At 47.8% G+C, this 10,480-nt stretch overlaps 2 protein-coding genes across 8 annotated transcripts in view; one reads left to right on the top strand and one right to left on the bottom strand.

Moving 5' to 3' along the window:
• Positions 1 to 572: 572 nt before the first annotated feature.
• Arfrp1 (ADP ribosylation factor related protein 1) lies at positions 573 to 7,847 on the bottom strand. Of its 7 annotated transcripts, none has more exons than XM_031373089.1 (8): positions 7,678 to 7,847; positions 7,089 to 7,195; positions 6,754 to 6,841; positions 6,450 to 6,532; positions 4,222 to 4,303; positions 3,836 to 3,906; positions 2,476 to 2,576; positions 573 to 2,402 (listed from the first exon to the last, which is right to left on the bottom strand). In XM_031373089.1, exons 2-8 carry the CDS (start codon positions 7,179 to 7,181, stop codon positions 2,315 to 2,317), a joined length of 606 nt encoding a protein of 201 aa, XP_031228949.1. In that variant the 5' UTR covers positions 7,182 to 7,195; positions 7,678 to 7,847; the 3' UTR covers positions 573 to 2,314. The 7 variants fall into 7 exon arrangements, 6 of the variants coding, with proteins under 6 accessions (XP_031228949.1, XP_031228946.1, XP_031228947.1 ...); XM_031373086.1 differs by having other exon boundaries at positions 3,836 to 3,939; XM_031373087.1 differs by having other exon boundaries at positions 3,836 to 3,939; positions 7,089 to 7,262.
• The window catches only part of Zgpat (zinc finger CCCH-type and G-patch domain containing), an 18,796-nt gene continuing 16,137 nt past the window's right edge, over positions 7,822 to 10,480 (top strand). Inside the window, exon 1 of the mRNA XM_031373078.1 lies at positions 7,822 to 8,698. Within this exon, the coding sequence (XP_031228938.1) occupies positions 8,118 to 8,698 (581 nt within the window). The 5' untranslated portion in view covers positions 7,822 to 8,117. The remainder of the gene's footprint in view (positions 8,699 to 10,480) is intronic.

Genomic DNA, 10,480 nt, shown 5'->3' on the forward strand with positions numbered 1-10,480 from the left:
GGCAACTCCTGTGTTAGCCCAAGGTGATGCTGCCTTTTGATTCTGAGAAGCAGGCCACCCAGTTTTTGAGAGGCTCCTTGCTGGAAAGGTCAGATCTCAGCGCCACTCACATTGGCCTTCTTTACCTTTTGTGATGAAGGGACCCACGATTTTCATTAGGCAGTCTAGACTGAAGCTCCTCTTTGAATAGGTGCCATGTCCCTTGTTCCTATGGGCATTCTGTTCCTGCTTTTCCTATTACCTTGTCTGATGTTTAGGGACTTCTTAGTTCTCTAACGTGATCAATCCCTGTCTTCTTTGTAGGAACTGAGGAGTATGAACATACCATCAAAGACTTTGTAACACTCCAGGGTATTTCCTTTAAAGGGTTGTGCTAGCTACAGCAGGCATGAGGAAAACAGCGACACAGGAAGTCCTTGTGGCCTTATAGTTGCAGCTTTGACAGGAGTGCTCCAACTTCAGTGAAGTTTAGGACCAGGCACCATTGCCACAACTGTTTAAGTTGCTGATGAAGGGTAGGCTGCCCCAGCTATAGAGGTGCTTATATACAAATTTCCTTGTGACTGGCTAACTCTTTACTGCACACAGGACTTTATTCTATATGTGCAACCAATGTCACCCCAACCTTTGACTTCTTCATATTTACTTTTTGTAAAACTAATCATTTTAGCAAAACAATTGCTCTCAGGTTGTGGGAAGCTTCATCCCACTATGGTTCCAAGCCAGCAAGCTCCACAACACTAGGATGACCACCATCCATAGGAAGGCACATCTGTTCCCCGTCCACCATAAGGTGTCCCAAGTGTCACTCCACGGAGCCCCTATTTTGCAGTGACAAAATTGAGTAAAGATGGCCAGAAAGACACTAGTGATGTCTAGTACCCTCTGCTAGAGGACTTCACCTCAGCTTGAGCATTTTACAAGCAACCTATTCTTAATTCCCAGGAGGGTCCTCTAGGAATGACTCAATGCAGCTGCAAAGATACCTATGGGTGGGACAGTTCCTTGAATCAGAGTATCTATCCCCTCCTGATTTGTAACTTCTCCATCACCCTTCCCAGGCTCCCGTGGGGAGGTTGATCTGACCTTGGACAAGGAACCACTAGGTTGTTCTTGAACGGGTGGCTTAGCCACAGCTCCAAACCTCCCTGAGGGGAATCCTACTCAGAAGGTATTCCAGAATATCAAGTTCTGGCTATAACTGCCAGCCCAGACAGTAGGGAACCACCATATCTAACTGCTTGAAGGGATGGTTAGACCAGAGCCATGTAGGCAGCATTTACTTTAAACCTTGTCCTGATCACACGGTGAACATTTTAACCCAGTAGGTCTAGTGGTCATGGTCAGCTTCAGCATAGCTGTTGCCTCCCCAGGAACCTGCACCTTACATGGAACATACATCTCACACACATCTGGAGATGCAAACCCAGTACTTCACTGACCTGGATCCTATAGGGACCCAGCCCACCTTACTCAAAACATGTGATACCCACCTGCACTAGCTAGAATACCACTTGATACAGTGAAGTCTGTGCCCTCAGGATACCTCACTACCTGTGTATGGGTGTACTGAAATACACACCAGCAAGATCAGCACACTCCTTTGGAGATAAAAGCAGACTGAGAATGAGTTAATAAGGGAAGTTAGGCTTCCCAGGCAGGTCTACTGAACCCTGTTCTGAGAGTGTATCAGAACCTAGAACACTTGGTGTGATGCCTCACACCTGTAATTCCCACAGATGCAGAGAAGGAGGCAGAGAGTTTCAAGTTAACTGGAGCTACAGAGAAATCCTGTCTTTCCCACATGAAACAACTAGAGGCCATGCTGGCCTCTCGGATGTGGGCTCTTTCTCCAAGTGAGATAAGCCTTGGCCATTCCTTCCTTCTCCATGGGCAAGCTGGACAAAGCAGCTAGCTGCCACAGGAACACTCCCCCCCCCTTCAAGTAGGATGACTTCAAAATTCCACTTTGAAGGGGGCTAGTAGGCCTAGACGTGGTCTCATGCCTCCCCCTCCTCACAAGATTAAGAGGGTTCTAGACCTTGACATGTCTGTCAGGTTGGGCTCTAAATCTGGGTCAGGGGATGGAGGTGTAGGGCATGTAGATCTGGATCATCAGCATGCCCCATGTTTGTCTCTGAATACCTACACTTTTCCAGATACAGAGAAAATTTGTCTTAGAGAAAACATAAAGCAAATAAAAGAACGAACAGACAAAGCCAGCTCAGCCGCCAGCGTCAGTAGGACAGAAGTCAGCAGAGAATACTCTTCAACACTAGGGGACAAACAGTCCAATACTGTGAGGTTGGAGTGCTTATGTGATATCCCTCTGCCGTGGTGGCCGGTGAACATTCCGCACGACGCACTTCACCATCCATTCGATGCCCTCTCGAACTCCTTTGCTGTGGAGATAGTATGTGTGAGGCAGGGCTAATCTTGGCCCTGAAGACTCTGCAGAGTAAAGTCTCAACTCACCCTGTGAGAGCAGAGCAGGCTTGGGTCAGACAATCTCGCCGGCCAATCTTGCAGGTACAGTCACTGAATGCAGTCTTGATGTCAGGAATGGAGAGGCAAGTCTGGCAGGGGAAGTGAAACTCTGAGGAACATTCCTACCTCTAGCTCCATATAGCTTGTTTATTCACTTGGACTTTCTGGAAGGCCATAGTCAATCACTCTAAAAATTCTGTAGGGGTGAGCCTACCCAGGGCTCCTGGATCCTCATAGAAACCACAGGTGAGGCTGCTGTACATGGTCAACAAGTCGACTGCTCATGGCTTTGGAAGTCCTCACGCAGCTCAAAAAACCTTCCTCACCACCTCCAAGACCAATCCCCAGAACGTCCACCAGCAGGACACTGGGAACTAAGTCAGGAGCTCAGGTGCCAAGTAAGGTAGGGCCCATGGCCCTAAAGCCTTGGTAGTATTCAATGGCTCCTCTGTTCCCTGTTCATTTAAGGGGATATCCCTGTGTTCCTCAGCCAAGTACCAGAGACTTCTCTTTATTACTAGTTTTGGGACACAGGATGGTTGGGGGAAGTCCTTAGGCAAATGAATGGAGGACAGGTCATGTCAGATGGGAATGGGTAAATACATGGGGCCTAAGGAAAGTAAAGCTTCCTTGGCCTTCCAGATACTGTTTCCCATCATGTCCTCTACAGCACTTTCTATACAGAGCCTCTTTTGTAAGACAGTAGGGACTTTGTATACCCAGAAGTCCAAAGGGTTTATCCGTTGTCTTCACTTTTCCACCCCCACTTTAAAAACTGAAGTTTTTTTTTTTTTTTATTATGTATATGTATCTGGAGGGTATGTACAAATGAGTACAGGTACCTACTAAAATCAGAGGTGTCAGATCCCCTGGAGCTGGAGTCCCAGATGGCTGTGAGCCACCTAACATGAGTACTGGGAATCAAACTTGGGTCTCCTGGAAGGGCAGTACACTTTCTTAATCACTGAGACATGTCTGAGGCACCCCACACCCACTTCTTTGAGCCCGCAGAGTTTTCACCTGGGTCTTTAGGCTCCATACTCCCAGAATGAGGGCATCCACAGACACAAGCGCCTGGTCCTCCCTTTGGAAGGCAGGTGGCACCTGCACTCTAGATCCTACATCTAGTAGGAACATGGTTGTTCTAATAGTGACAGCTCTTTGTGACACACACAGAGAAACTGAAGTTGGCAAGGTAGAGACCCTAAGAGTGTGGAAGAAGGGTCCCAAAAAAGGCAGAAAGGAGACTGGGATGGATAGGCAACAGGTTCTGGAAATGTGAAGAGGCATACATGTCCTTTTCCCTGCAATGTCGATAGAGGCTCTATAGCAGCTTTGTGGGGCTCACCTCCACATCCTGCTTGTTGGCCAACACCAGGATGGGAACACCGTCCAGTGCTTCACTCGAAACCACCTTCTCTGAGGAAAGCAGGAGAGGTGGTGCCTTGCACCCTGTGTCCTGTTCATGACTACAGGCTCTGCCCAGGCCCAAGGTGTGTACAAACAGATCCCTTCCACCCCTTCCCTTACATTAGACAGCCCAAGCAACGTGTCTGAGGCTTTCTTGGCACTGGCATCCAGGTGTTAGCCCAGCCTCCCTCAAGGCAAGTTCCAGACACGTGGGAGGATCCAGATTATTGATACCACCCCTTAGTACACCCCTCCCCACATAATTCCCTAGATGTAGGTCTTCCCAATCATGTCTCCCTCCCAGAGTGGTCATGCTACACTCACCAAATGCCTCTTTTGATTCTGAGAGCCTCTCCTCATCAGTGGAATCAATGACATAGATGACACCATGGCACTCTGCATAGTACTAGAAGGAAGAGGAGAAAGCTGAGGCGAGAGGTACCCATAGCTGGCCAGCTGGCTGTGTGTCACAACTACCAGAAGAGGCCCCCAAGAGAAAGAGATAGGCAGCGAGTAGTGGGATCTTTGCCATCCTAGGGCCACAAATGGGCATAACCCAGTGGGAAGAGTTGCTAAAAAGCTTTCTGAAGCTGATTTAGTAGAAAAGATATCAGAGCACCTTTGAGGAAAACTTGCTGTCTCTAGCAGAGTGATCAACCACCTCCTGCTTAGAGGCTGCTCCTGGGAACCTACCTGCTGCCCTGGCTAAGATGATGTAGAGATAAGGGTAGGAGAAAGGCCTAGAGGTTGAGAAGTCAAAAGAGGCTTAGGGCTTAATTAGGTTAGCATTGTCTATGAAGCTACCCTGCCTGAACAAAACTGAAAGTGCTGAACTCAGGCATCTGCAGGCTGGATGTAGCCAGTCCTGGGTTTTCAACAGCAAGGGAAAGCATTGTTAACACAGAACAGATAGGGCAAGGTAAGCACAGGAGATGGAGATCCACACAACAATGGAGACACTGTGTGAACTCCTATCTCAATCAGTAAAATAGTGCCTATAAGTATGGGGCATACACTTGCCACTTCACCTTAGGACTATGCTGGCTCCATGACCCTGTCTCTGTGAGAAGTCAACACAGACTGGTAACATAATATGCTGCAGACAGGGCAGGATGATGTATACCACTGAGGTTTGTGACAAGAAAGGAGTCCTTCATTCCAGTCAGTAAAACTCCATCCCCACCTACACTTCCAATGGAATACTAGAGGCCAGTCCTAGGGTCCTTTTGCAGGGTTTTGCAGCCAGACCCATACTGGACAGCTCCAGGTTTGCAATGGGTCTGGCACAAAAGCTGCCAGCTCTGGGACAAGGCAGTAGGTTAGCCTATTGCTAGAGCCCTGAGAGCTGGCAGGTCCTACTGTATTTATGAGGGATTTATGATAGTAGTGGATGATAGGAGGTTTGCAGAAGCCCAGTAAGTCAGCAGGCAGCACTAGCAGCTTCAAAGGTTGTAAGAAATGTCTTCTGTGAATAGGCACAAGACTTAGGAACCAAGTAGCTAGATTCACTTATCACATTTACCAGGCATAAGGTCCAACAGTTGCCAGAAAGATGGGAGTGGCATATTGAACCTCAACAGAGAAGTCACATCTGTGGATATAAGTATGTGTTGTTGGGGAGGTGCGAAGAGGCCTGCATAACCAGCATAGGGTACCATGCTAGACAGAGGAGAACAGTAGCCAGAGTGACAGAACTTATCAGTATAGGTTCCATTCACCAAGGCCAATGAAGCCACTTGATAGGACATCACAGTAACTAAAGCATCTGCATTACAGCCCTGGACTGTGCCAAACGACCACTCCAACTACAGAGTAATGGATTGCTGAAGGAAAGTCAAGGCTTGTTCTGCTCAGTGCTAGACTTAGTGCCTAACAGGCTGGGTGGAGGAGACTCCAGTGGAAGAATGTATACAGAGAGAAGTTTTAGGTGTCTAAAACTAATGCCTAAAGAAGAAGGCACTGTCTGCCTTTGAGAACATTCTCCTTGGATGGGTAAAAGGGCATCTAGAAGAACAAGCTAAAATGAGGCAGATAGACTCATTAGGAAACACAGGTTTTGAGGCCCTCCCTGTATATGAACTCTGCCATTTTTATCTGCCTGATAGAGGAGAGGCTACAGTCCTCAAGTTCCTCAGTAAGCACTTCGCATAGGATACACTGATGAATAATGCTTCTTTCTTCAGGATTCAAACTGGTCTCACCAAGAAAAGATTGGGTACTCTCTGGGGAAACTCCCAGTGTCACTTTTGTGATGACTCTAGCCCTGCTTTTTATCAGAGTGAGACAGACAGCAACTTGGGAACCTGGGATAAGATCCAAGAGAAAACCTTTAGACAGGGCCAAGTATATGAGTTTGATCCCTGGGACCCATGTAAAGGTGAAAAAAATAGTCTATAAATTTGTTCCCCACATGCATGCTGTGACATGCCCCCCACCCCAATAAAAATAACTTTAAAAAAATAGAAATTCTTCAGGGTAAATGTGGAACTCTCACAGAGAAGACTATGAGGGGCCATGTAGAGAAAAACAGCATGGAAGGGGTAGTGTCTTACCTTGTCCCACAAAGACTGCAGCTCTTCCTGCCCACCTAAGTCCCAAAACATGAGACGAGCCTTTCCCACGTCCACAGTGCCAACTAGAAAGAGGACAGAAAGAGCTGGCTCCTGTCCTTATTCTTTACACACAAAGTCCCAGCTCTCCCCAGGATGAGACAAACCATTCTGGTTCCAATCCCAGGGATCTTGAACACAGAATGGAGAGACAGGGCTCTGACCGGTGGTCAGTTGAGTTGTGGACCTTACAGAATTCATTTTTAAGGGACCCCCCTAAGCTCATATCCCTAAGGTGCCCCCTTACTGTTTAGACCCACGGTAGTGGTGATTTTGGATAGACTCATCCCCTTGTAGTTCTTGTTAAACCGTGTTTTTGACTGTTCCAGGAAGGTCTGGGGAAAGAAAGAGAGGGGGTTAGATGGCAGCAGCTGGAGCAGTTTTCTGGTGTCCTTCCAACATATCCCTTCACATCTATATGCTTTAGGCCTTCACACCCATACACCCATGCACACCTCTGCCTGTTGATTGCCCTTCAGGAGGCTGGTGACAACTAACCTGTAGCCTTTGGGTGGGGGTTAGATTTCCAAATGAGAAAACATCAGGCAAAGAATGGGAATTGGTGAGAGAGCAAGGACCTACCGTCTTCCCAGCATTGTCCAGGCCCAGGATCAGGATGCAGTATTCATCCTTCTGGAACATGTACTTGTATAACCCCGAAAGCAGCGTGTACATCCTGTTCTGGCACCCTGAGGGACGTCAAGGTGTGTACCGGGGCATCGGCCTCCTGCCCGCTTCATCAATGGTCCGTCTATCCTGCTAGTTTTTAAATGTAAAGCCTCACAGATCCTGACTCTTAGCCCCACTCTTCTGTTAAAATCCCTGACCATGACTCCATCGCTGACTATCTGCTAAACCTGGGCCACTTCCACTTAAAGTCATCTTTCAGAATATACCATCAATCTGGAGTCCTGAAAAGCCCGTGGCAGCCTACTCTGCTCTGCCTTCCTAAGGCTCCTCTTTCTGAACCCTCAACTCAGAACCAGGAAACACAGCCAGCGACTGTCTACGGAACTACCAGAGAGGCGGAGCTTCTGACGAGGGTCGGCTTCGGATTCCCGCCGCTGCCGGGCCCACGGAGCCTAGGAACCACCTGCTGAAGCCACTTCCGTCCTCCTATTCCAGGACTCTAGAACCCCAGCCCCTCAATCCAGCTGAGGCCCACCTGTACCTGCTCAGATCTTGGAGGAGGAGCCGCCGCCGCCGCCGCGTTACTAACCCTACCGACCTCACGATGACCCCTTACAGTGCCTGACTGAACAGGGCCAGAAGGACGGAGTGCAGGCGGAGTCGCATCCCAGCGACCCCCGCGCGCAGGTACTTCCGGCAGCATCGGCTCTCCGGCGGAAGTGCCTGCGGAGGGCGGAAGGCTGGCGCGTGAGCTTTGCTGGCGAGGCCGGAAGCCCTTCTAGGCTGCGAGCGCCCGCCGGAGGTGGGGTTGCGGATCGCAGAGGACGGGGCGGGCTACGTGCAGGTCTCCCTCGGCGGAGCCGCTGTCCTCATCAGGCTTTGTAGCGGTTTGGGGGGCAGCGTTGCCCTGAGCTCTTCTTACTGTTTTTCCTTCAGTTCTTGTCTGCCTTAAAGGTTCCGAAACCAGCCTGCTGGGTCGGGATGGACGAGGACAACCTAGAGTCTGCCCTGCAGACCTACCGGGCCCAACTTCAGCAGGTAGAGCTGGCGCTAGGCGCTGGCCTAGACGCTTCTGAGCAGGCGGACCTGCGACAGCTGCAGAGCGATCTAAAGGAACTGATTGAGCTCACCGAGGCCAGCCTGTTGTCAGTCAGGAAGAGCAAGCTGCTATCTACAGTGGACCAGGAGAGCCCTGCTCAAGAGGATGCTGAGTACTTGGCTTTCCAGAAGGCTATAGCGGAGGAAGTGGAAGCACCCGTCCCCCCTTGCAATGACTCGGAGACGGTCCCTGGGAGCGAGGTGCAGGCAGGATCCACCTCCTCTGCCCTGGAGGAAGAGGAGGAGGACCCAGATCTGGAGGGACTGAGCGGTGCTAAAGTGAATGCCCCCTACTACAGCGCTTGGGGTACTCTAGAGTATCACAATGCCATGGTTGTGGGCGCCGAAGAGGCAGAGGATGGTTCTGCGTGCGTTCGAGTACTCTACCTATACCCTACCCACAAGTCCCTGAAGCCCTGCCCGTTCTTCTTGGAGGGAAAATGCCGGTTCAAGGAGAACTGCAGGTAAAACCCTCTGTTACTAACAATGAGGGGCACGCAGTCAGGACTACTGTTGTGGCCTGTCGCCACAACTTGTTCTGCACCCAACAGAGTCCGAGCTTAAGGTGACTGACAGGCTTTTACAGAAGTGTTCTCCATGTGTTTACTTAGTTTTTTTCTTGCATACATCAAAAAGTTTGAAAGGGCTTATGTTGAAAGGATAGGGCAATTCATCATCAATATTCTCCAAGGTAAAACGTTTTTGTTTTCTTTGAGATAGCAATATAACCCTGGCTGTCCTTGAATTCCTGATCTTTCAGCAATTCTACTAGATCCTGAATACCTTCAATTTCCAAATGCTAGGATTACAGGTGGAGGCCACCACTTCTACTGGGCTACATCTTCAGCTCGGAACCTTTTTTTTTTTTTTTAATTTTTTGACTATGCTGTGGATGGAACCTCTAGCACACCAGGCCACCAACGACTCTACACCTTAGTCCCATCCCCAGTTCCCATAGTTTACATAGTCTTACAGAAAATTTCAAACACATAATCTAATTTGCCCTGTACTACTTGAAAGCACCTTTCACAAGTTACATCTTTTTCTCTCACTCTCAAATACTTCAGAATGTAGCTGAAATAATAATTACTAAAACTTATCTGTGTCTTTTTTTTAACTCTGTAATCCAGAGTAACTCTCTAGTACTTTGAATTTATTTATTTTAGGCCATTAAAATCAAAGCAGATTTGTTCTATTATAATGGTAGGAGTGATCTAAAATTAGTTTCACTTGGCCAAAGGCAGGACTTTAAGCAGGGCTAGATCCTTGGAAGTCTGAGGGCAGAATCCAGAATCAATTTTTTTGTTCTTTTTTTTTTTTTTTTTTTTTTTTTTTTTTTTTTTTTTTTAAGATTACTATTATTTTATCTTGACTTTTGTTTGTTTTTAAAGATTTATTTATTTTATGTGTATGTGTACACTGTAGCTGTACAGATGGCCGTGAGCTATCATGTGACTGCTGACTTTTTTTAAAATGTTTTTTGAAAGGATTTATTTATTTTATTTATATGAGTACACTGTTGCTCTCTTCAGACACACCAGAAGAGGGCATCAGCTCCCATTACAGATGGGTTGTGAGCCACCATGTGGTTGCTGGGAATTGAACTCAATACCTCTGGAAGAGCAATCAGTGCTCTTAACCACTGAGCCATCTCTCCAGCCCCTTATTTTGACTTATTTATTTTTCACTTTTTTAATGCTTTTCTCCATGGATCCATAGGTTGCTTTTGTCTCATTTTGTTTTGGTAAGGAGGTTTGGTGCAGGGTCTCTATGTAGTCCTGGCTGTCCTGGACTACATATAGCCATGAAATCCTGGCTGGCCTTGAACTCACTACCCAAAGGCTGGAATTAAAGATTTGCACCATGCCCTGGCTATTTTTGGCTTTTTTGAGACAAAGTTTCTCTAGTAGTCCCGGTGGCTGTCCTGGGACTGCCTGGAACGCACAGAGATCCACCTGCTTCTGCCTCCTGAGTGCTGGGATTAAAGGCATGCACTACCATTTCTGGCTAAGATATATTTTTAGTTTTTGTGTATGTGTGTGCACATGCATACAGGTGCCAGAAGAGGGTGTAGGATCTAAAGCTAAAGTTCCAGGTGGTGGTGAGCTGCCCAACATGGATCCTGAAAAGCAAACTTAGGTCCTCTACAAGAGCAGTATGCTCTCAGCCACTGAGCCATTTCTCTAGCTCTATATATTCACATTTTTTTTGTTTGTTTTTTGTTTTTTTTTTCCTTTTCTTTTTTT

The sequence above is a fragment of the Mastomys coucha genome, unplaced genomic scaffold (genome assembly GCF_008632895.1).
Source record: "Mastomys coucha isolate ucsf_1 unplaced genomic scaffold, UCSF_Mcou_1 pScaffold15, whole genome shotgun sequence".
NCBI classification, from domain to species: domain Eukaryota; kingdom Metazoa; phylum Chordata; class Mammalia; order Rodentia; family Muridae; genus Mastomys; species Mastomys coucha.

Excerpts from the sequence above, each read along its gene's own strand:
- Arfrp1 (XM_031373086.1), bottom strand. The coding sequence starts at position 7,181 with ATGTACACGCTGCTTTCGGGGTTATACAAGTACATGTTCCAGAAGGAT. Across the intron at positions 2,577-3,835 it reads CCAACAAGCAGGATGTGGAG|ACTTGCCTCTCCATTCCTGA; the intron begins GTGAGCCCCACA and ends TTCCCCTGCCAG. Across the intron at positions 2,403-2,475 it reads GCCTGCTCTGCTCTCACAGG|CAAAGGAGTTCGAGAGGGCA; the intron begins GTGAGTTGAGAC and ends CTATCTCCACAG.